The sequence below is a fragment of the Mustela lutreola genome, chromosome 12, assembly GCF_030435805.1.
Source record: "Mustela lutreola isolate mMusLut2 chromosome 12, mMusLut2.pri, whole genome shotgun sequence".
In the NCBI taxonomy this organism is placed as follows: domain Eukaryota; kingdom Metazoa; phylum Chordata; class Mammalia; order Carnivora; family Mustelidae; genus Mustela; species Mustela lutreola.
The window spans coordinates 7,955,163-7,975,492 of record NC_081301.1 but is presented as its reverse complement, the minus strand read 5'-3'; the positions used below and the strand labels follow the sequence as shown (position 1 = coordinate 7,975,492).

The 20,330-nt window shown below is 48.1% G+C and overlaps 1 protein-coding gene across 6 annotated transcripts in view; it reads left to right on the top strand.

Moving 5' to 3' along the window:
* GARNL3 (GTPase activating Rap/RanGAP domain like 3) overlaps window positions 1-20,330 on the top strand; it is a 144,600-nt gene that overhangs the window by 16,677 nt on the left and 107,593 nt on the right. The window contains exon 1 of one of the 6 annotated variants that reach the window (XM_059141364.1): window positions 19,612-19,919. The exons of 4 other annotated variants lie outside the window; for them this stretch is intronic. In XM_059141364.1, coding sequence (XP_058997347.1) covers window positions 19,912-19,919 — 8 coding nt within the window. In that variant the 5' untranslated portion in view covers window positions 19,612-19,911. Of the gene's footprint in view, window positions 1-19,611; window positions 19,920-20,179; window positions 20,200-20,330 lie in introns of those variants that run through there. One more of the 6 variants, XM_059141365.1, reaches the window with a different exon arrangement.

The following is a 20,330-nucleotide window of genomic DNA, read 5'->3' as shown; positions in this document are numbered from 1 at the left end:
GTTTCCTGTTTACTCCTGACTCCTCGGGCCTTTGTTCTGATGTACAAAAATATCTGCTGGATGAATGAATAAATGAATGAAGACCATACGAAACAGGGAGCTTAGTTCCCCAGGGAAGCAACTAGGTGCAAAAATATGATGGACTTATGAACAAATGAGATGCCTCATCGATTCAATGTGACAAATATTGCTGTACCCAGTGCTTCTGTGAAACTAGTTCATAGCTGGAGGCTATGATCACCTGACAGGATCACCTGACAGCCCCCCCCCCCATTCCGATTCAGTGGCTCTGAAGGTGGTAAATGGACTCTTTCGTGTATTTGCCTTCACGGAACTTATGGCCTATCCAGGGAGATAGGTCACCAAATAACTCCAGTTCTGCTTGAAAAGAACCCAGTATAAAGTGCTTCAGCAGTAAGTTCTCTGCTGGAGCGCAGGGAAGGAAAGGGGTAACAGCCAAGATCAGCCTGGTAGGATAAGCTGTAGCCAGGACAGGAGCAGGGGAAGAGACCACTTGAAACAGGGAACTGCAGAGCTAAGGCTAAGATCCATGAAAAGTGTGTTTCAGCAGCGCCGACAGGTGTAAACCAGTGGTTCTCAACGCTGACTGCACGTGAGAATCAACCCCGGGAGCTTTAAGAACAAGGGAGCTGCGTCATTCCTCCAAGATTCCAGGTTCTGGGGTGAGACACAAACACCAGGCCCTTATAAAGCTCCCCAGGTGATTCTCACATGCCGCAAAGCTGAGAAACGCTGCTTTCCCGAAGGCAACCCGAGGTAAATAAATACAGAAGTTAGAAGCAGCTCCTACGCCTCGCCAAGGGGGTCTGAACTTTCCAACTCAGGCAGTGGAGGGCTTTGATAGCCTTTATGATATGAAGAGATGATGCAGTTTAAAAAGTACAAGATTCAGGGGCGCCTGGGTGGCTCAGTGGGTTAAGCCTCTGCCTTCAGCTCAGGTCATGATCTCAGGGTCCTGGGATCGAGCCCTGCATTGGGCTCTCTGATCAGCAGGGAGCCTGCTTCCCCCTCTCCCTGCCTGCCTCTCTGTCTACTTGTGATCTCTCTCTGTCAAATAAATAAATAAAATCTTAAAAAAAAAAATGCACAAGGTTCAAATCGTTTCGAAAAATTCATGATTGCCAGTTCCGTCGTGGATTCTTGGAGGGCTTTTCAGAGTGACCACCGCACCTTCCATAAATGGCCCTTTAATGAGAATAGGAGATTTAATCTGAAACTGAAACCTAAAATTTCAGTAAATACTGAGTTATCTGGGCAGAATGATCCTGTCGCTGGCCAAGAAGGGCAGTAAGACAGGGGCGCCATCCACCGAGGGTGAGAGGATGACCCTTTGCAGTCCTCCCGAGTTCCCAGCGGGAGCTGGTCCACACTAGGCACTTCTGGTGCCGCCTCTTTCCTAGACTACAAGTCCCACAGTGCTCTGCGCTCATGGCGCAGTCTGCGGGAGAGCCTATGAGATGCAGGGGAAGCAACCAAATTGGCATCTGGAAGGCCCTATTGGTAAGTTGTCTGGTTAAGGGTGGGCCCAGGCTGTGGTGATTGGCGGCCGCCCGGCTGGCTGGGCTGCAGGGAGAAGGGGTTAGTGAACCGAGTCCGGATCGAGGACTGGACCCCAGCCAGACTCAGGGGCCGGACTTGAAACTGATTTTACCAGGAGTCTGATGTTGGATTCCCTCTGGAAAACGGGCTAGAAAGATGTATCTGCAAGAACCGCTGCTGCTCTGTAGGCCCCTCAATCATTCATTAACTCATTCATTCAGCAATATTTATTGATCTCCTGTGTACCAGGCACGTGTGCAAAAATTCTAAATGCGTTTTCTCATTTGGTTTTCATGAAAAACCCAATGAGGTGGCTACTGTTAGCTCCATTTTACAGATAAGGGAACTGAAGTCCAGAAGGGTTGAGACATGTCCAAGACAGCCTGTAAGTGACAGAGCAGGGATTTTGAACCTAGATTTGTCTAGCTCCAGTGCAGATCTGCTAACCTCAGGGTGCTCAGCCATGCAATCAGGAGCAAAGTGTTGATGCAGTGTAGGTGTCCACAAGGCTTCTTGGTATATGTGTGTGTGTGTGTGTGTGTGTGTGTGTGTATGCATACGTGTTCAAGTGAAGAATATAATAACAGTATCTTGCGGGACACCAATCTGGACAGATTCTGATATCAGACAATTCACTGAGCATCTGTGTGCTCTGCTGAACCCTTGCTAGGCACTGGGGATGCTGAGAAAGCCTCTCCTTCGAGATGAAGGGGGCTGAGGAAAGTGCTGTTCCCTAGGGCAGTGCCAGGAGATTTCCCAGTGGAGGGATTACCCAAGGAATAGAGCTTTACCGGGCAGCGGTGGGAGAGGACTTCCCAGACAGAGGTGACCATATGTGCAAAGGCCAGCAGCATCAAAGCACTCTGTTTAGAGAACTGTGAACAGTCTCCTTTGGCCAGTGCTGCTTGAGGAGGGGTGGGTGGTGAGCCTGGGAAGGTAGACAGAAGCCTACTTAACCACTGGGGAGTGGGAGGCCTTAACCACCCACTAAGAAGTTTGCTTTTGAGTCTGCAGGCTGGGCCATAGCATGATCAGATTTGCTAATTGGAAAAATAACTGGTGTCAGTGGGCAGCTGAGTTGCCGCAGGATAAGGCTGGTGGCAGGGGACCCTATTAGAGTGGCCAGCGAAGAGATACAAGCGTTCTAATGAGTGGCAAGAACCACGGGGATTGATTCAAAAGATATTAGCAAGGAAGATTAGAGTGGAACATGTGTGGGAGGTGGGGTGAGTAAGTGACCCTCGGAGTTTTGACGTGGGCAGCTGAGTGGTTGGTCTTGCCATTAATGAGCGGGCCCTGAGATGAGACAGTGCAAAGTCCAAGATAGAATAAGACAAAGGTCATTAGATAAATGCCATCAGTGCCTAAAAGGGGTCCAGTTACATCTCTGGGGCAAAAGATGCTTAGGAAAGTCTTTTCAGAGATGGTAACATGAAGTGGACCTTGAAAAAGGAGTGCCTCCCTTTCTTTTCATTTTCGGGACTACCTTTTAACAGGCAGAGATGGGGAGGAGGATGTTCTAGATGGCCAGATTTTGGTTTGCCTCTCATGTGGGGCAGTAGTAGGAAGTCTGGAAGTCAGATTGAGGGGCATGTTGTAAAAGATGTTCTACTTAATCCCTGGGCCACGGGGACCCTCCGAGTGTTGTATGAGATGCCCAAGTGTTGGTTTGAGCCCTGCTTTGGCAAAGTTAACTTCACAGCTGCATACAGCAACAAGGTTAGGAGCCAGAGAAGAGATGGACCAGGCTGCATCTTCTTGGTTATAAGTTAAATAAATCCAACTCAAAGTAGTTCAGGCCAAAAAAAGGAGACTGCCTGGGTTCACGTAACCAAACTAAGGAAAGGAGCGGATCTGGCCTCAGGGATGGCTGGATCCGAGGACACAAGGGCGGCTAGGCCAGTCCATTTCTCTCTCACTCCCACGTCCTCCGAATCCTTAGCCCTGCTTCTCTGCTGGCCTCCTTCTCTCCTACTGTCCATGAGTTGTCACCATGTAACGAGTGACATCTCAGGGAGCACGAAACTTGAGAGGAAAAATCTTTCCCATTCATTAGGAGAACCATGGGGAACGTCTGGGCCACGCGTCCACACCTGGTTTTGTGAGTGAGTAGGTTACGAGGGGCAGAAGTGCTGGTTCTTGTTTGCCCTGGTGAGCAGAGCAGCCTTGGAGAAGAAAAGGTGTCAGGAGGTAGGAGAACAGGATTCAGATGGGTCATGGAAGCCACTGGAGAGATTTCAAGATGTGGAGTGTTCTGTAACTGATCACAAAAATAACTTAGGAAGTTTTTTTTTTTTTTAAAAATAGGGCTCATGGAACCTATTTGTTCAGAATCCCTTGTGGTGGGATGCAGGCGGCTAGCCCATGGTCTGGTGCAACCAGAGCTCTGCAGAGGGAGCTGCAGTCGGACAACCGAATGTGCTGATCAGACAGGTGTGGAGCACGTGTGACAAGAAGGCCATTTCCCTTGGGGGGGCGTGGCAGGCAGGAGGCCGAGCTCAAGACTGCAGAGTCTTCTTCCAGAGTCACTTCTCCCGACTCATAACCTTGTTTCGGCACCATCACCAACCGGAAATGTGGTAACATTTCTTCTGCGATGTGTTCAGTACATTAGGGGAAAACTCAGAAACGCTCTTAGAAAGATGGTTTTTAGGGCCATTCTGCCTTAAATGGACTTCAGGTGGAAGGGGAAGGAAGAAAGTTTGAAAAGTTTTTAACCCCCTCTGAATTATCTGCTAATTCTCTTTTACTCTGATTCGTGACAATATACTAGCAAAAAGTTGGATATCTTACAACGGGTAATTCAGACTTCATTTCCCTCACGAGGCTGAGTTGGCAGTCGTTTACTTTTTGATCTTTTGAGGAAAGTTGGCATGTATTTGGAAGCGTTTGTCTTCAAGGGATCATACAAATATCAGGCAGTTTTGTACTTGGACATTTTTAAAACAGCTTTCAAAGTCCTTGAAAAAACCTAGTTTGTTCCTGAATGAAGGGCCACTTAAACTTAAAACACAGGGCTAGAAAGTAAGCTTTTTGGTCTCCAGCTGGGGGAAATTCTGTTCCCCTGTCCTCTTGCTCCGCTTGCATGGAGGAAGGGGTTGGACCGCTGACTCGTCCCTCTCTCCTGTCCCCTCTCACCCTTGGGATGTGGTTGCGCACAGAGCTTGGGTGTTATCTCCCGTCTTGTTTCCATCTGGAAGAACACACCCGAGTCCTCTGGAGACAGGCGTAGAGGCCTGCCTGCCTCAGTCTCCCCTGTTGGAGCTCGACGGTCCTGAGACAGCAGCTCCCCTGACAACCATCCAGGCAAGTAGCCCTTAAGTGGCCTCTTCCACGCTCTGACCAGGAGGGCTGGGGGACTGACACGAAGCCCCTTTGGCCATCAGGCTCAGCCACATTTGCCAGGGAGCTTCTGACAGGGAGGCAGTTGATACTTGATTTCCATTTGCCTGACTCTTGTCCCTAAGTTTTAACCGATTCCAAACACGGAGAAGAGAGCGTTCTGGTTTACAGATAAGCTCCCACAGCTCCCACGATGGTGAGACAGGCAAGGATCAGTGAGGGTCTGGTTTAGTTTACTTTGCTCATTCTTCCCGGTCCTAACGGAGCATGGGGCACATAGAAAATGCTCACGAAATACTTGTTTGGCATCAAGTTTGAAGAGTGATAGAGCAGAGGTGCCCGCCAGGAGGCTTCTGTCTGCAGTGACGAGGGTCTGACAAACTCAGAGAACATGGAAGCGGAGAAGAGAGGGGCCTCGAGGGACTGGTTGACACCGTGGAATTCTACGCGCACCCACGGGTGCAAACTGACAGACAAGCCTGGGTGCTGCGGCAGTGTTGGCAGGAGCAGAAGATTGAAAACCATTACCTAAAGGGAGTCAGTTAAATAAAATATGATGCATCCACTCAGTGGAGTGCTTTGTGGCCATAAGAAACAATACTGGAGCTTGTCATTCAGGTACTGATCTGGAAAGATCTCCAAAATACACTAAATGAAAAAACAACAAAAACAAGGAGTAGAATTGTGTATTGCATGCTACCGTTTGGGGAAAAGGGAAAAGGAAACTTGCATTTTTCTTTGTCAGTGGCTCAGCGTCTCTTAGAGAACATAAGAGGAAACGGGGAGCTGAGGGGAGCAAGGAAAAGGGAGGCTTTCCCTGTACAACTTTCTAGGCTCTGTGGGCTTTGAACCAAGGGAGTGTGTTCTCTCTTCAAAGAACAAAATGCAAGTGCACGGATACAGACCCACAACTTTGAGAAGCAACACTGTGCAGGCAGCAGGAATGGCACCGGGCGACCCTCCCGATGCTGGATATGAGGGCAGACCTGGGCGATTGCCTTGAACCTTGTGCCTGGAGGGACTGACCGAGGAAAAGAGGACAGTGGGGCTGAGCCGCACGCAGGAGTCGGTGTGAGTGTGGTCCGGGGCCGCGCGGCTATCCGTGGAACTAGAGTCCACCCGTAGTCCAAGTGTGCGGTTGGAGAGAAGGATCCAAATTGGAGCTTGGGGTTGGGGGGGGGGGTTATTAGCTCAGAGGTGGTATTTGAAGACACAGGAGCAGGGCGGTCCCTAGAGAGGGCGCTGGCCTGAATCAAAAGGAGTTCAAGCATCAAGTTGAAAATTGTATCGCTGCTTTGTGTGATCTGAGAACCAGGAGGAGTATGGTCTCACTCTGCCAGGACATCCTGGCCCTTTCCCAGGAGCTGAACCTGCCCATGGTGTGTGCTGGTCACCACGGGAGCTCAACAGCCCCCGGAGAAGAACAGCTAAAAGCCATCAGGTTTCCTAAGGAGGTTATGCCACTGCCAAAAATTGTATTCCTCTGACTATTCGTGTTTTCTATTCTTTCAAATTTTATAGTCCTCAAGGGCCAGGAACCCATTTTTGGTGCTCACCTCATCTCAAAGTACAGCACAGAACACTATAAGGACACACTATAAATAGTGACTCGATAGTATTATTCTTTTTAATCGTTGCTCTTATGGAGCAAAAAGAAATAGTTTTGGCTGCCCTGCCCTAAATTCGTCTAGCTAACACTCATTTTTAAAAGTCCCATTTTGGCCTTGGAAGCAGACTCGTTTTCTTGTCATCTCCTATAGTGATAAATGTTCTTATTAAAATATTTTGCCTCCTACATTTCTGTAAGTTTGGGTTATCTGTTTCTTCACTTTCTTTAAAGCTCTTTCTTACCCTTGGCTTCACAGTCTCATTTTCGTATACTATCTCAGAATCAGAGCAGCTTAGTGAAGTCAACATTTTCGAAAGCCTTTCAGAAAAATAGTTTGACCTTAAAAGCACAAAGTAAGCTGCTTTTCTTCTGCTATGTGGTCTGAATGTGCCTGCAGGAAAACTGCACACAGATAAGCGTGGAGTAGACCTAAATTGGTCCAGAAAATTAGAAGGAGAAAACAGAGATCATTTAAAATGTAGCCTGGGCCTCCCTGCTTCCCTCTCCTAGGTCACTTCAAGATAAAATTCAATTGGTTCCAGTATTTATTTCTATGCTTGAGACTAAGAGTTTTTCACATATTGGCATGGACTATGAAGGGGACCAGATGTGCCACCCCAAAATATGCTACTTTGGCACAAAGATTAGTTTGAGCTGAAGGCAATGCGGAAAAAACACACAGGAAGGACTCTCTGCCCACCCCCATCTGCTTAAAAGCAGGTCATAAATTTCCTTTTGTAAAGGTTCCCCCTCTCTTCTCCTGTACCTAGAAACAGAGGAGGAACCAAGATGGGTTTGCATAAATAAGCCTTACTCAGGAACTTGTATCTGCCGTTAGTTTTGCTCACGTACTTCTCGTACCACGATTTGCACTCCTAGAAGCCTCAAATCCTTCTTTTGTTTAGTCACTTCTCCCAATTTTTTGCCCTTTGTTAAAAGGGTATATAAACCCCTGAGTCTAATTGCTTTTGGGGGGGTTTTCTCCTCCGTGGTGCTCTTGTGCATGTAAAATTAAAAATTAAACTTGTATGCCTTGACTTCTGTTGATCTAGCTTCGTTAAGCTAGATGTGTGGTTAATTCACAGGCCTATGGTGAAGAACCTGAGACAGCAGAGGGAAAAAATTTTTCCTCCCTGACAGCTATGCTCCGAAAGTGTGAAAATTTTATTTATTCATTCATTCATTCATTCATTCATTCAACAGTGAGAGACACAGAGAGAGAGAGAGCACAAGCAGGGGGAGCAGCAGAGGGAGAGGGAGAAGCAGGCCTCCTGCTGAGCAGGGACCCCCCCCCCCCATTGGGGGACTCAATCCCAGGACCCTGGTGTCACGACCTGAACCAAAGGCAGACTTTTAACGACTGAGCCACCCTGGCACCCAGTATGAAAATTTTAGATTACAACAAATTCTAGCTTGTCACAAAGAGACTTTTTTTTCTTTGTGTTGTTCTTCCCATGTTCTTACCAAGCATACATACACATCTTCTTAATGAGAGGTGTGGAACACAACTTCAGTTTATTCCTTCTTTTTTTTTTTTTTAAGACTTTATTTATTTGACAGACAGAGGTCACAAGTAGGCAGAAAAGCAGGCAGAGAGGTGGGGGGTGGGGGGAGCAGGACCCCTGCTGAGCAGAGAGCACAGGACCCTGAGCCAAAGGCAGAGGCTTAACCCACTGAGCCACCCAGGCGCCCAACTTCCGTTTATTCCAATAGTTACTGGGTTCAAACTAGAAATCGTGCTAAGGGTTTCTTCATATGTGTTTCCTCCTTAACCCAACAGCCGTATGAGGAAGGTACCACGGTCATCAGTATCTGTTGAATTAATTCCTTATTCAAGCCCCATTTTACAGTTGTAGAACTGAGGATTCACGAAGGAGTTATCAAGCGTGAATTAACGGTGGGCTACACAGGGCTAAGTAAATAGAGGCAGCACTTCCACATGCATAATTTCTCTATTCATACAGATATTTATTTACGTTTAAGGTCAGGGTTCTGTGTTTTCTCTGTATGACATTTTTAAAGAATTTTTTCGTGCTGTAATTTACATGCAATGAACTGTACGGATCTTACTTGGTACTTAAACTTGATCCACTTGTTTTTTGCACCTGATCCGCTTTTTAATGTGATGGGGCCAGTCACTTGCACTGAATCGTATCACCTGCTTATTGAAAGACACCAACTGCCAGGCACAGGAAATGTGAACTTGATGAACTGGCGGCTAGTGACTGAGGTCACAGTTCTTCCATTGTGTTGGCTCGTGGCGCATTTGCTTTGTTAGCTCCTATTACTGGCATCGTATTAATCTCTGAAATGAGGTTTCTGATATTAACCTGAGGCAAACATTTACAATATTCTTATGTCTGACTCAAAATAAATTTCATGAATATGCCATCTCATGGAGTTCGCTTCCAACAGCAGCTGACAGTGAAATTGAGAGCACACGGGGGTGCTCTTGGGCCTGGTCCTAGAGAAAGTTCTGAAGCAGCCTCTGTGTTCCCCCTACATAGTCTCACTCACCCTACCCTCCTGCGTAACTGAGCCCCTTGTAAAGAAAAATATCCCTAGGGAACATGATGGTTCTCGTCAGATCTTTGAAGGGCTCTCGTATAGAAGTGAACGTAACTTGTTTTACTTGGCCCCAAAGAGTGAGCTGGCTTGTTTTCATTCATTCGTTCATTTATTATTGCACAACCCCACTAAGAGCTGACTCTGTGCCAGGTATTATGTTAGGTGCATGGAGCAAGACCAAGGGAGAGCCCGCCCCTGTGAAGTTTATACTCTAATGTGAGAGGCAGGTGTTAATCCAACGCCTTCTTTAGAATTTCTAGTCTGGAGCAGGGGATGGGCCAGGAAGAAGAAAGACTTTGGAGAGCGCAGTCCAGGTCCTAAGATGAGAAGCCCAGATGCTGCTCATGAGCCAAAGGAAGAAAGGCAGAGTGGCTGAAGTGCTCAGGGGGGAGGGGAGCATGCCCGACTCCACAGTGGTGGGGGTTGGGGGTGGTATTGGATGTTAAAGAAATTGAAGAAGAAGAAGAGGGTGAAGATGTAGGACCAGCTGGTGGAAATCCAGGTGTGATGGACTTTAATTCACTCCTGGAGCCTGAATGGAGGGCCTTGGGGCATCCTGTGTTTGTGATCACTGATGGTGTGTAAGGACAGACTGGGTAGCTCTTTCTCAAGTATCTGGTAGAGAATACACAGTCGCAGGTAACAGGTTAGACGCCAGGTGGTCTGGAAGTCTGTGGAGCCGGAAGTCTCTTCCACCCTGAGACTGGATGACGAGGTGACAGGAAGACTTATGAGGCCGTTGTTGGCGTCTGGGATTCAGACCATGAGGACCTGTCAGGTGGACACACCGGGCTGGCTGAGGATGGGGGCCGATCACCGGCGATGGACCGGGACAGACCATAGAGCTCGGGAGGGAGAAGTCAACGGTGATTCATTCCATAGCCTGGAGACTGTGAGAATAATTGAGTGCTGGCAGAAGCTAGAAAACCACATTGTTGGATCAGTTTCCGAAAAACCACACTCACCTCCTGGCACTTCTGGGAGGAGCAAGAAAGGTAACTGAGCATATGGCAAGCCCCAAAGTGTAAATTTGGGATTTGTCAGTAATACTGATGCCATAAAAGTGCACAAGTCCTTCAAAAGATGGTCTGCAGGGAGCGCTTCACGTTTGGGAACAAAAAGAGAAAGAATGAGCCAGTGAAAGAGGCAGGGGCGACTGTTTCTATGGGGTTCTGTAGAGGAGATGCCTTCCCTACGCATCATCCAGTGGATAGGAAATGGGTCTGCCAGCATTTCTCAGGTCACCTTTGGAATTTATTTTGGTTAAAAATACAGGTGCTGGGGTGCCTGGGTGGCTCAGTGGGTTAAGCCTCTGCCTTCGGCTCAGGTAATGATTTCAGGGTCCTGGGATCGAGCCCTGCATCAGGCTCTCTGCTCAGCGGGAAGCCTGCTTCCCCCTTCTTTCTCTCTGCCTGCCTCTCTGCCTACTTGTGATCTCTGTCAGACAAATAAATAAAATAGTTTTAAAAAAATACAGGTGCTTAGGGGCGCCTGGATGGCTCAGTCAGTTAAGCATCTGCCTTTGGCTCAGGTCATGATCCCAGGGTCCTGGGATTGAGCCCACATCAGGCTCTCTCCTGAGCCTGCTTCTCCCTCTCCCTCTGCCTGCTGCTCTGCCTACTTGTGCTCTATCCCTCTGTCAAATAAACAAATAAATAATCTTAAAGGAAACAACAACAACAAAAACTACAGGAGCTTAGATCCCACTCCTGAAGATTCTGATGGAGAAGGTTTGGGGTGGGGACTGGGCATCCATATATTTAGATGCAATTTTTTTAAGCAAACTCAAACTTCTGCAGGGGACAACAGGAGACAGATGTTGTGTTGGGGAAGGATTTCTTAAGTCAGAAGAACAAAGATCAGAAAGGAAAAGATTGAAAATGTTTATATTTGAATTTTTAAATTCCCGCATGATCAAAGATACCGGGAGCAGATTTTTAAAAGAAAAACCGCTTTTTCGAAGAAGACATCTGTGATTTGTTAACCAGAAAGAGTTGATATTCAGAACGTCCCAATAATTCTTATAAATCAATTAGGAGAAGACCAGCAGCCTACAGAAAGGGAGTGGGTGAAGAAGCAGGAAGAGGTAAATCCCAGAACAGCTAGCCCTCGTGTCCAGTAAGCAAAAGGAGAGATGTCCCAGCTCTTGTGTTATCAGGAGAGTGCAGATAGAAGCCACACCTCAGTGAGACACTATTTCCTGTCCTTCAGACTGGCCCAAACCAGCTTCCATCAACAGCAAGTGTTAACGAGGAAATGGAGCCCCCATGACTCCCGGGCTGCAGCTGGGAGAGTAAATAGCTCCACTCACTTTGGAAACAAATCTGCAGTGCGTAGAAAAAATAAAGATGCACCTATGACCCAGCAGTTTCACTCCTGGGTGTGTCATCTGGGGACATGACTGCCACTGTACCAGAGGAGAGATATAAAAGGATGTTGGTTACAGCACTGTTTAAAAACTGGAAACAGGGACACCTGGGTGGCTTAGTGGGTTAAAACCGCTGCCTTCAGCTCAGGTCATGATCCCAGGGTCCTGGGATCGAGCCCCACATCGGGCTCCTTGCTCGGCAGGAAGCCTGCCTCTCTCTGCCTCTGCTTGCCTCTCTGCCCGCTTGTGTGCTTTCTCTTTCTCTCTTTCTGACAAATAAATAAATAAATAAAATCTTTAAAGATAAATAAATAAATAATAAAAACTGGAAGCAATCGAAATGTCCAACAGAAGGAGATTGGAAGAACAGTGGCTCAGTAATCCAGAAGGCTACTCAACGGCAGTATATGTGAATGAGTCAGAGCTAACGGGTACCAACGTGTGCAAATCCCAACAACAAATTGTTCATCCAGAGAAATGAGCTGCCAGAAGACCTGTGTAGTAATGATATTTGTATAAAGTTTTAAAACATGCTAAATAATATCCCATATTGTTTATGGATAAGCTCACAGCACAAATACAAAAATATGAGCAGGAAGTATAAACCTAATTATTTAGTGATTATTTTAGGGGAGGGAGAAATGACGGTGTGATCAAAGCGAGGCACCCAGGGGTTTCAAGTCTGTCTATAATGTTCCTCTTGTTGTTTCTCTCTGTCTTGAGATAGTTCATCATAAAATAGATTAGAGAAAAAAATCCAGATGATTCTGATTATAGCTAGGTTTGAGAACCAGGATCTAGAATCAGTGCTTCCCCAAGTTCAACAGGCATGTGAATCCTTAGGGGCTCATGCTATGTGTTGCATTAGGTCTGGGGTAGGGCCTGAGAGTCTGCATTTCTCATTGGCTCAGGTCCAAGGACCACACTAATCTGAGTCACAAGCGTGATAATGACCTGGGTATTCTCTAGGGTTCTTGGCAGCGGGGGACTGTTCCAAAGTGCCCGCTATGGATAGCATGCCTCCCTTTAGGGCCATATAGCCAGAGGCAGATCTTGCACACCTGACTGGAAAAACTCTAAGGACCTGGGGAGACAGACCTTGGAGGCCTTTCCCCAAAGCAGCAAAATCTGCAGGTAATCAAGGGAGGTATGCAGCAACATGTGTTATCTGTTGATTTTTTTTTCCCTTGAACCATTTTCTGTGTTAACACTTGGTGATCATGTCTGTAAGGGCCTCCTGGGCGCAAATTATCCTCGGAGCTGAAAAGTTCTCCAGTCTTGACCTCATAGGAAAAAGGAAGCTCAGGTCATTGAACAGTGGGGAAGGGGAAGAGTAGATGCATAGACCTTACATTGGCAGGAATCCTCTCATAGGTCATGGTTCTCTGCTTTCTGGATGATGGATCTTGAGCTGTGAAAAGCGGGACAGACCCCCACCCCCCGCCCAGGCTTCTGCTCTGGGAACCCACACCTGAAGATTGCATATGCTACTCGTGAGGGGATAAAAGAGGCTGTTCTGATTTACCATCTTTGCCCTACACAGGTGTGCTTTGCTCGCACCATATTCCCATGAAGTTCCCATGAAGTCCCGTGTCCTGATGTTTTCCCCCAAACTGTAAGCACCATGAGAGCAGGAACCACACATCTCAGGTTTAGTACCTGAGCCCAGTACCTGGTACCTCACATGTGCTCAGGAATGATTTATTCAATGAGGGAAAGATAGAATTTTTTTTAATGAAACTTTTTATTTTGAGAGAATCATAAATTCATATGAAGTTGGAAGAAGATGGAGAGAGGCGCGCCTGGCTGACTCATTCAGAAGAACGTGCAACTCTTAATCTCAGGGCCGTGAGTTCAAGCCCCACGTTGTACGTAGAGCTTACTTTAAAAAAAAGAAAGAGGGGCGCCTGGTGGCTCAATGGATTAAAGCCTCTGCCTTCAGCTCAGGTCATGATCCCAGGGTCCTGGGATCGAGTCCTGCATCAGGCTCTCTGCTCAGCAGGGAGCCTGCTTCCCCCTCTCCCTCTGCCTGCCTCTCTGCCTACTTGTGATCTCTGTCTGTCAAATAAATAAATAAATAAATAATCTTTTAAAGAAAGAAAGAACACAGAGAGATCCCTTGTGCCCTCTACCCAGCTTCCCCTACAGTAGCATCTTGCATCCGTGGTGTGCAGTATCGCAGCCAGAAAGTTATCGTGGATACAGCCTACCAGTCCTCAGTTCCTGTTTTACACTCAGTCCCGTCACACCTATGGGTTTGTTCAGCCACCACCACAGGCCAGGCAGGGCATGACTTCCTCACCACACGCTCCCCAAGCAGCCCTTCATGGCCACACCCACCTCCCTACCGTCTTGTCATTTCAAGAATGTGAGATAAATGGAGTCACACAGTCTGTAACCTTCTAGGATTGGCTTCTTCATGCACCATAATTCCCAGGAAATTAATGTTGGTTTATCAGCTGTTCTTTTAATTACTGAGCAATACCCCCATGAGCTGGATATGCCATGGTTTGTTTAATCATTTGCCTCCTGCCCTTTTAAAAAGGATTTATTTATTTATTTTAGAGAAAGTGTGAACCGAGATAGAGGCAGAGGGAGAGGGAAAGGAGAGATGCAGATTTCCCCCTGAGTGCAGAGCCTGATGCAGGGATCGATCCCACACGACCCTAAGTTCGTGACTGCTGAGATCATGACCAAAATCAAGAATTGGATGCTTGACCAACTGAACCACTCAGGTGCACCCTAACCATTTATCCTTTCAAGGACTTCTAGGATTTTTTTTTTTCCAGCCTGGAGGTATTCTAAAGAAAGCTGCTACAAAGCATTTGTGTACAGAATTTTGTGACTATCCATTTTCATTTCTCTGGGATAAATGCCCAAGAGTGTGATTACTGGGTCATATGGGTAACTGCATGTTTAATTTTCTAAGTCACCGCCAAACTGTTTTCCAAAGAGGCTTAGCTTCTCATTTTCCATTCCCACCGAGATGTGTGAAGGGTCTGGCTACTCTGATCCTTGCCAGCGTTTGGTAGGGTTGCTGTTTTTTATGTAGAGAGAGAATTTCAGAGGCGCTGGTAGGGATCGTTATCGATAGGAACTTTGCAGGGAATTGCCAGAAGGCTTGAATTATAGTAGAGAACCAGGTGAATTCCAAAGACATGTCTTTGTCGGAAACTCAGTGGATACATAAATACTGTTGGAGGAAGATGTTCCAGAAAGTTGGAGAAAGAGGATTCAGGTGAAAAGGGTGTCTTAGTGAATAACATCAGATGCATCCAGAGGTTGTCAGAAAATCTAACGGCAGGTCGGGGGTGAGGAAGGGGAATGAGGAGGAGGCAGGAGCCACCTGAGTATAAGCAGAGCAAAAGTGAACATACGTTGTCACTTAATGATTCATTGATCCAACCAGCGTTTACGGAGCAGTCGGCTATGAACCACTCTGTAAGACACACAAGGCATAGTGATGACCATGACAGATAAGGTCCCTGGACTTTGGAATAACCAACATTTATTTAGTGGCTACTATGTGTCTGGTGCTGTACTAAGCACGTTATGGTGTCTTTCTATCTTCCCATGGAGATGGATATTATTTCAGCCCATGATACAGGCGAGGAAGGAGGCTCAGAGAGGGGAAGTAACTTGCCTGAGGTCACAGAGCTGGTGTGCCAGAGAGCTGAGCTCCAAGTCCTGTCTGACTGCCTGATGGCTGGGGGGTCGTGCTAAGGGTATGCTGAAGATCCTGGTCAAGGAACACGTGACACCCCAGCCCCAGAAACGGGATAGGGGACAGAGAGCTGTCCGAAGCAAGAACCAAGGGGCCCTGATTTCCAGGGCTTCTTACACTCTACAAATCTGCCTGCTGACTTCTTCCTTCCTTGTATCGGAACTGTCTTCAGAAGAGGACAAAATTCTTCCATTTCATCTTTGGAAATCCCTGTATGATCACATCTCTGCTTTTCAGGTGTCCCTTACCTTCGGAAGAGACAACTGGTCCAAGCTGTTCTGGTTCCTGGTGTTCAGAGGCTCAGGCTCCGTTTAGGCGGAAATCTGTAGTCTGGTTCATTGTTTAGCCTCTCTGTTCCTCAGACCGGGGGATCTCTCCCTTCTGTCTCTTACTCTCTGCTGATCAAGAGGGCTGAGGCCTCTTGACATTGAACTCTGCTAGTCAGTGGGCTTCTGAAAATCTGCCTGTCGCTTTTCACAAATGCTATCAGCTGACCCAGGAAGAGTCCCCACACTCGCTGTGGCTGTTAACTGTTCCAGCAGGACTGGAAGTGACAGGGGCCTGGATTAGTGGGGTCTGGCTGGTCATCAGGGGGAATCACTAATCTCCAGGTCAGTCAAGTAAAGGACCCGTATCCCCGAGTGTCAGCTTCCTTTCTTTCCTTATTTAGTCTGACTCTCTGGAGGGGATTGTCCTGCTTTCCGGGAACCTGATTTATATAACGGTAATTTTTTTCTAGCCTCTTTGCGGGGCTGGAAGTCTTTGCTTTCCTCCCAGGCCTTACTTGGAGACGTAACACGAAAGCCCTCAGCTCTGTGCCTACTTGCAAGGCGTGACCCAGCGTCCTCACACATTAATTTGCTAAAACACCGTTTATATTTAAAGCCCAGAACACATTGCATGAGAGTGAGGAACTCGAACTCTCCGGTTCTTTTTTGCACCTGCCTTGTGCTGGTGACATGCTCTTGGGTCCCAAGTACTCTCTAGGTGGGGTCACACTGCGAGGGCAGCCCTGTGAGGGAGGAGACGTGATGCTGAGCTGCGAGGCTGCACTTGGCCCCAAACCTCCTCTTCTTCTGTGGGGGTGTGATGTTTTATTTAAAACTCTCTACAGAGCGAATAATTGTTTATGTCGAATGTCCCTTTCCAGGGCTCTAACAACCTGAGAACTCATCCCACTAATAAGAGCCATAATACAACAGCTAACACGCATTGAGGAGTTTTTATGGGACAGAACTTGTGCTTAAAAGAAACTTTTATTTGTTCTAATTTATCCTTTCTAACCCTGTTAAGTAGGCGATACTATGAGCCACATTTCATACAGGAGGGAACCACTGGCCATAGAGGTTAACAACTTATGCATCTGTGACTGAGTCACTCGCGCGCGCGTAAGGGCCATATCACACGTCCTCCCCTGAAAACAAACACGGCCTTGTCCCTCCTGATGAAAGTGCTGCAGCATGGCTGACGGGTTTTCCCGGGGATTCCAGAATCATCTGGAAGGGCAGTATTGTTCACAACACTGCCTGTGGACCACCTGCATCCGAATCCCGGCTGTTTGTTAAAGTAACAGCCATGCTGAGTCATAGCCTCTGGGAATGGGGCCAGGGAATCTGCATTTTTAGAAACCTTCCCCCAGGGATGCTGAGGGACTCCAGTATTTCCATTGCCTTATTAACCCCAGTCTGCCAGGAGGCCTGAAACCAGCAATAGGGATTTGCGAGGTTATGCAACAACGGTCAGGCAAACTTTTTTTCTGTAAAGGGCCAGACAGTTGATAGCTTCAGCTTTGTGGGCCATAACGTCTCTGTCTCTGTCACAGCTGCTGGGCTCTGCCCCATCGTGATGCAGACGCCTTCACAGACGCCCTCACAGACGCCCTCACAGACTCCCTGTAACCAAAGTGTATGGCCGTATGCCAATAAAACTTTGTTTGCTGTAACAGGTATCTGGGGGGGCCCGCAATCTGCTGACCCCCGAGAGTCATTCCGGCCCATCAGCCCTCGGACCACCTCTTTCCGTGGGAGTTCCTCTTCTCCTCTCTGTTAACGACAGAGAACTGTATCCTCTAAGATAAAATCACCTATTGTCATAAACCCTGAATCTTAGTGACATAAAATAATAAAAGTTACTTTTCACTCATGTCCCTGGGGATCTTCTCTGTGGTCACTCGGGGACCAAGCCCGCTCCTTATTGGGGCTTTGCCCATGTTGGTCCTCAGAGCCCTCTCCAGTCAGCCAGCGGGTGAGGAAAGACAGCAAGGATTATGCATGGGAAATTTGTACGGGCTGGGTCTGGAAGAGGTACCCCTCATTTCTGCCCACAACAGAACTCATCCTGTTTGGAGTCCAGAAACAGTCCAGAAACAGTGATTTCTCAAGCCTGTGGGGCCCTCAGTCTCTAGACCTTCTCTGTTCCCTTCTTCCTTTGTGTGAAACCCAGCCGGTTCTTGCCTGGGCTCCTCTCTTCTTCTTTTTCTTCTTTTTTTTTTTTTTTTTTAAGATTTTATTTATTTATTTGACAGAGAGAGAGGTCACAAGTAGGCAGAGAGGCAGGCAGAGAGAGGGGGGGAAGCAGGCGCCCTACTGAGCAGAGAGCCCGATGCAGTGCTTGATCCCAGGACCCTGAGATCATGACCTGAGCCGAAGGCTCTCTATCAAACAAACAAACAAAAAACCAAAAAGCAACTTTGCTGAGGTCACCGAGGAGCAGCAGCCCCACTGCAGTGTCCGGCCACTTTCCCTCGGGCTGCAGGCTCAGAAGGCACGGGGCCCCTCCCACGTAACCGTAGGGCTACGTTTTATCGTATATTCTGCCCGTGTCCCCTCGATCTCCATCCTCCATCCTCCCAGCCGCCGAGATCAATTTCCTCCCTGGCAGCTGCCTGCCTCCCAAGCAGGTGCCATGTATTTTAGGCCGTTGCTATGGTAGCACCCCGACTGCAGGGTACCCACTTCTGTATTAGTTCGGGTGACACGGCAGCTTTAACAGGTAAACCGAAATGCTATGAGACTGACCCAACTCAGCATCGATTTCTTGCTCGCGGCGTATTCTAGTACAGATGTTCCCAGAGGTGTGGCCTTGGTCTCCTGGAGACCAGGTCTTTTCCCTCTTGAAGCTCTGGTCTCCTACAGGTCCTTGTGGTCCCTTCCACCCTGCTGGCCAAGGGGCAGGAAAGGAAGCTCCTAGACATGGCGTTAGCGCTTCTGCCCGAATTCTCTTGGCCAGAGCTCAGTCAAGGGGTCGCGCCCCGCAAGAAGGGCTAGGAGATGTCATCCCGTGGCAAGCGGGAGATGTCATCCCGCGGCAAGCCCAAGAGGAAAAGAGACTAGGTTTTGGCGGGCACATCGCAGTGTTTGCTCCTTGGGCCAGGACTGCCTGACGGACTAATGACCACTGGCTGAGGATGGAAACTGTCAACAGGCAGCCTGCCTTGGTGCTCACCAGGGGTGCCCTCACACTGGCGAGTGAGACCCAGACGGGCGGATACCTTCATCGATACAATACACGTTTCCTGCGTGTCCGCTCTGGGCCGAGCGGTAGGCCAGATCCTGGGACCCGCAGGAGAACCAAACTCTCTAGGAGCTCTGGGGAACTCCTTTAATCGTATCTCCTGTGCTGGGTGCCAAGGGGCCAGGGAGCCTGGGGAGGGAGCTGGGGAGGCTGGAGGGTTTGGTAACATGGGGGTCGAGTGCCTCCTGCAGCCGCAGAAAGGCTCCCCGTGTCATTGAGCCTGGCTCTCGCCATTAGCAAGCACTGTCTCCGCAGCCAAATGCAGGAAATGTAATTAGAGGGGGAAAAGGGCAACTGATAGCAGATGTTCTGTTTCTGTCTCTCTGGGTTGTTTTCATAGGACACTGCTTTCCCGCTAGGCAGCTTCGAAGGATGTGGTTGCCCCAGGATGCGGGGCTATCATCTCTTTTTGTGTTAGTTTCTGGCTGTTGGCAAAGTTAGGGAGCTGGCAGTGTATCTGAGAACACCCTCGGTGGTGCTTAGGGCGGTCCAGGGAGGGGCCCAGAGCCTGGCATCCTTTCCTCTTCTCACGATGTTGGTCATTTGTGTTAGAAGCTGCTGCGGCTGTTGGTGGTGGGGCAGTGCCCCCCCCCCAACTGAAGCAGTGAGCTGAGCAGGGCAGACAGAGCTCTCAATCACCAGCCATTGGGCATTCACTCTGCACCCCATCTCTGACCTGGTGCAGAGACGCTCCTATCACTAGACCCCACTCTCTCAGTAACCCAGGGCCGCGGGGAAGGATCTGGAAACTGTTATGTAGGGCACTGGCGGTATTCTCCCGGAGGGTTTTCAGAACAGGCTAAGAAAATGGGCCTAGAGAACATATTTAATACAGACCGGAATAGGCCATGGAGAGAAGTTTTAAATCTCTTTCAGAGACTCTTCTGGGGGTAGAAAAACCCAGTGTCTGGAAGCCCGGTAGCCTGGGAAGCATCTGGGGCACCCTTCCAAGCTGCATTCGTTAATTTGTTGCACATTTTCTGCTAGGGAAGTGAGGACTACAAAAGGTTAAATTTCTTGTATAAGATTAATTCAGCCATCTCTGTGAAATGGTGGAAGCAGAATACCAATAGACCCTCGTTTCTCTCGTGCTGTCTTGCTTGGAGCCTATCAAAGAGTATCCTGGCAAAGAGTCAGGTCTGTGGCTGCTAACCAGTGCAGTCAGTCTCTCTCTGAGCCTGCCAAGAAGGCTGTAATTTAGAAAATGTAGCTACCTTTTAAGGAAGGATGAAAAGGTACAAAATGCACCTTTCTTTGCATGTTAGATCCCAAATATTTTGGAGCGATGGAACATGTAGCTCTGGTGCAATTTGGTTTCCTAGGGTTGGGGAGAGTTAGTTGCATAACATCTACAAGAAAAAAAAAACTTGTTAAAGCTGCTTGCTTGTTCTGTGGAGCTCCGGTGGTTTCAGGAGCACCAGCTTGGGGGCACCGCTCGGGGTCCTACACAGACCAACTCCTCGATAAGATGTGTGTCTTTTGAGTATGGAACTCTGCATTCAAGATGTAAATGCAGTAAGAGAGTTTTGCCCTGGTTTTAATTGCTCTTCACAATGCGTGTGACTTTTCTTATCTGACTTAAGCCTTGGTGGGGGTGGGGGGAGGCCCGGGGCTGGGGGAAGTATTAGCTATTGCTACATAAAAAC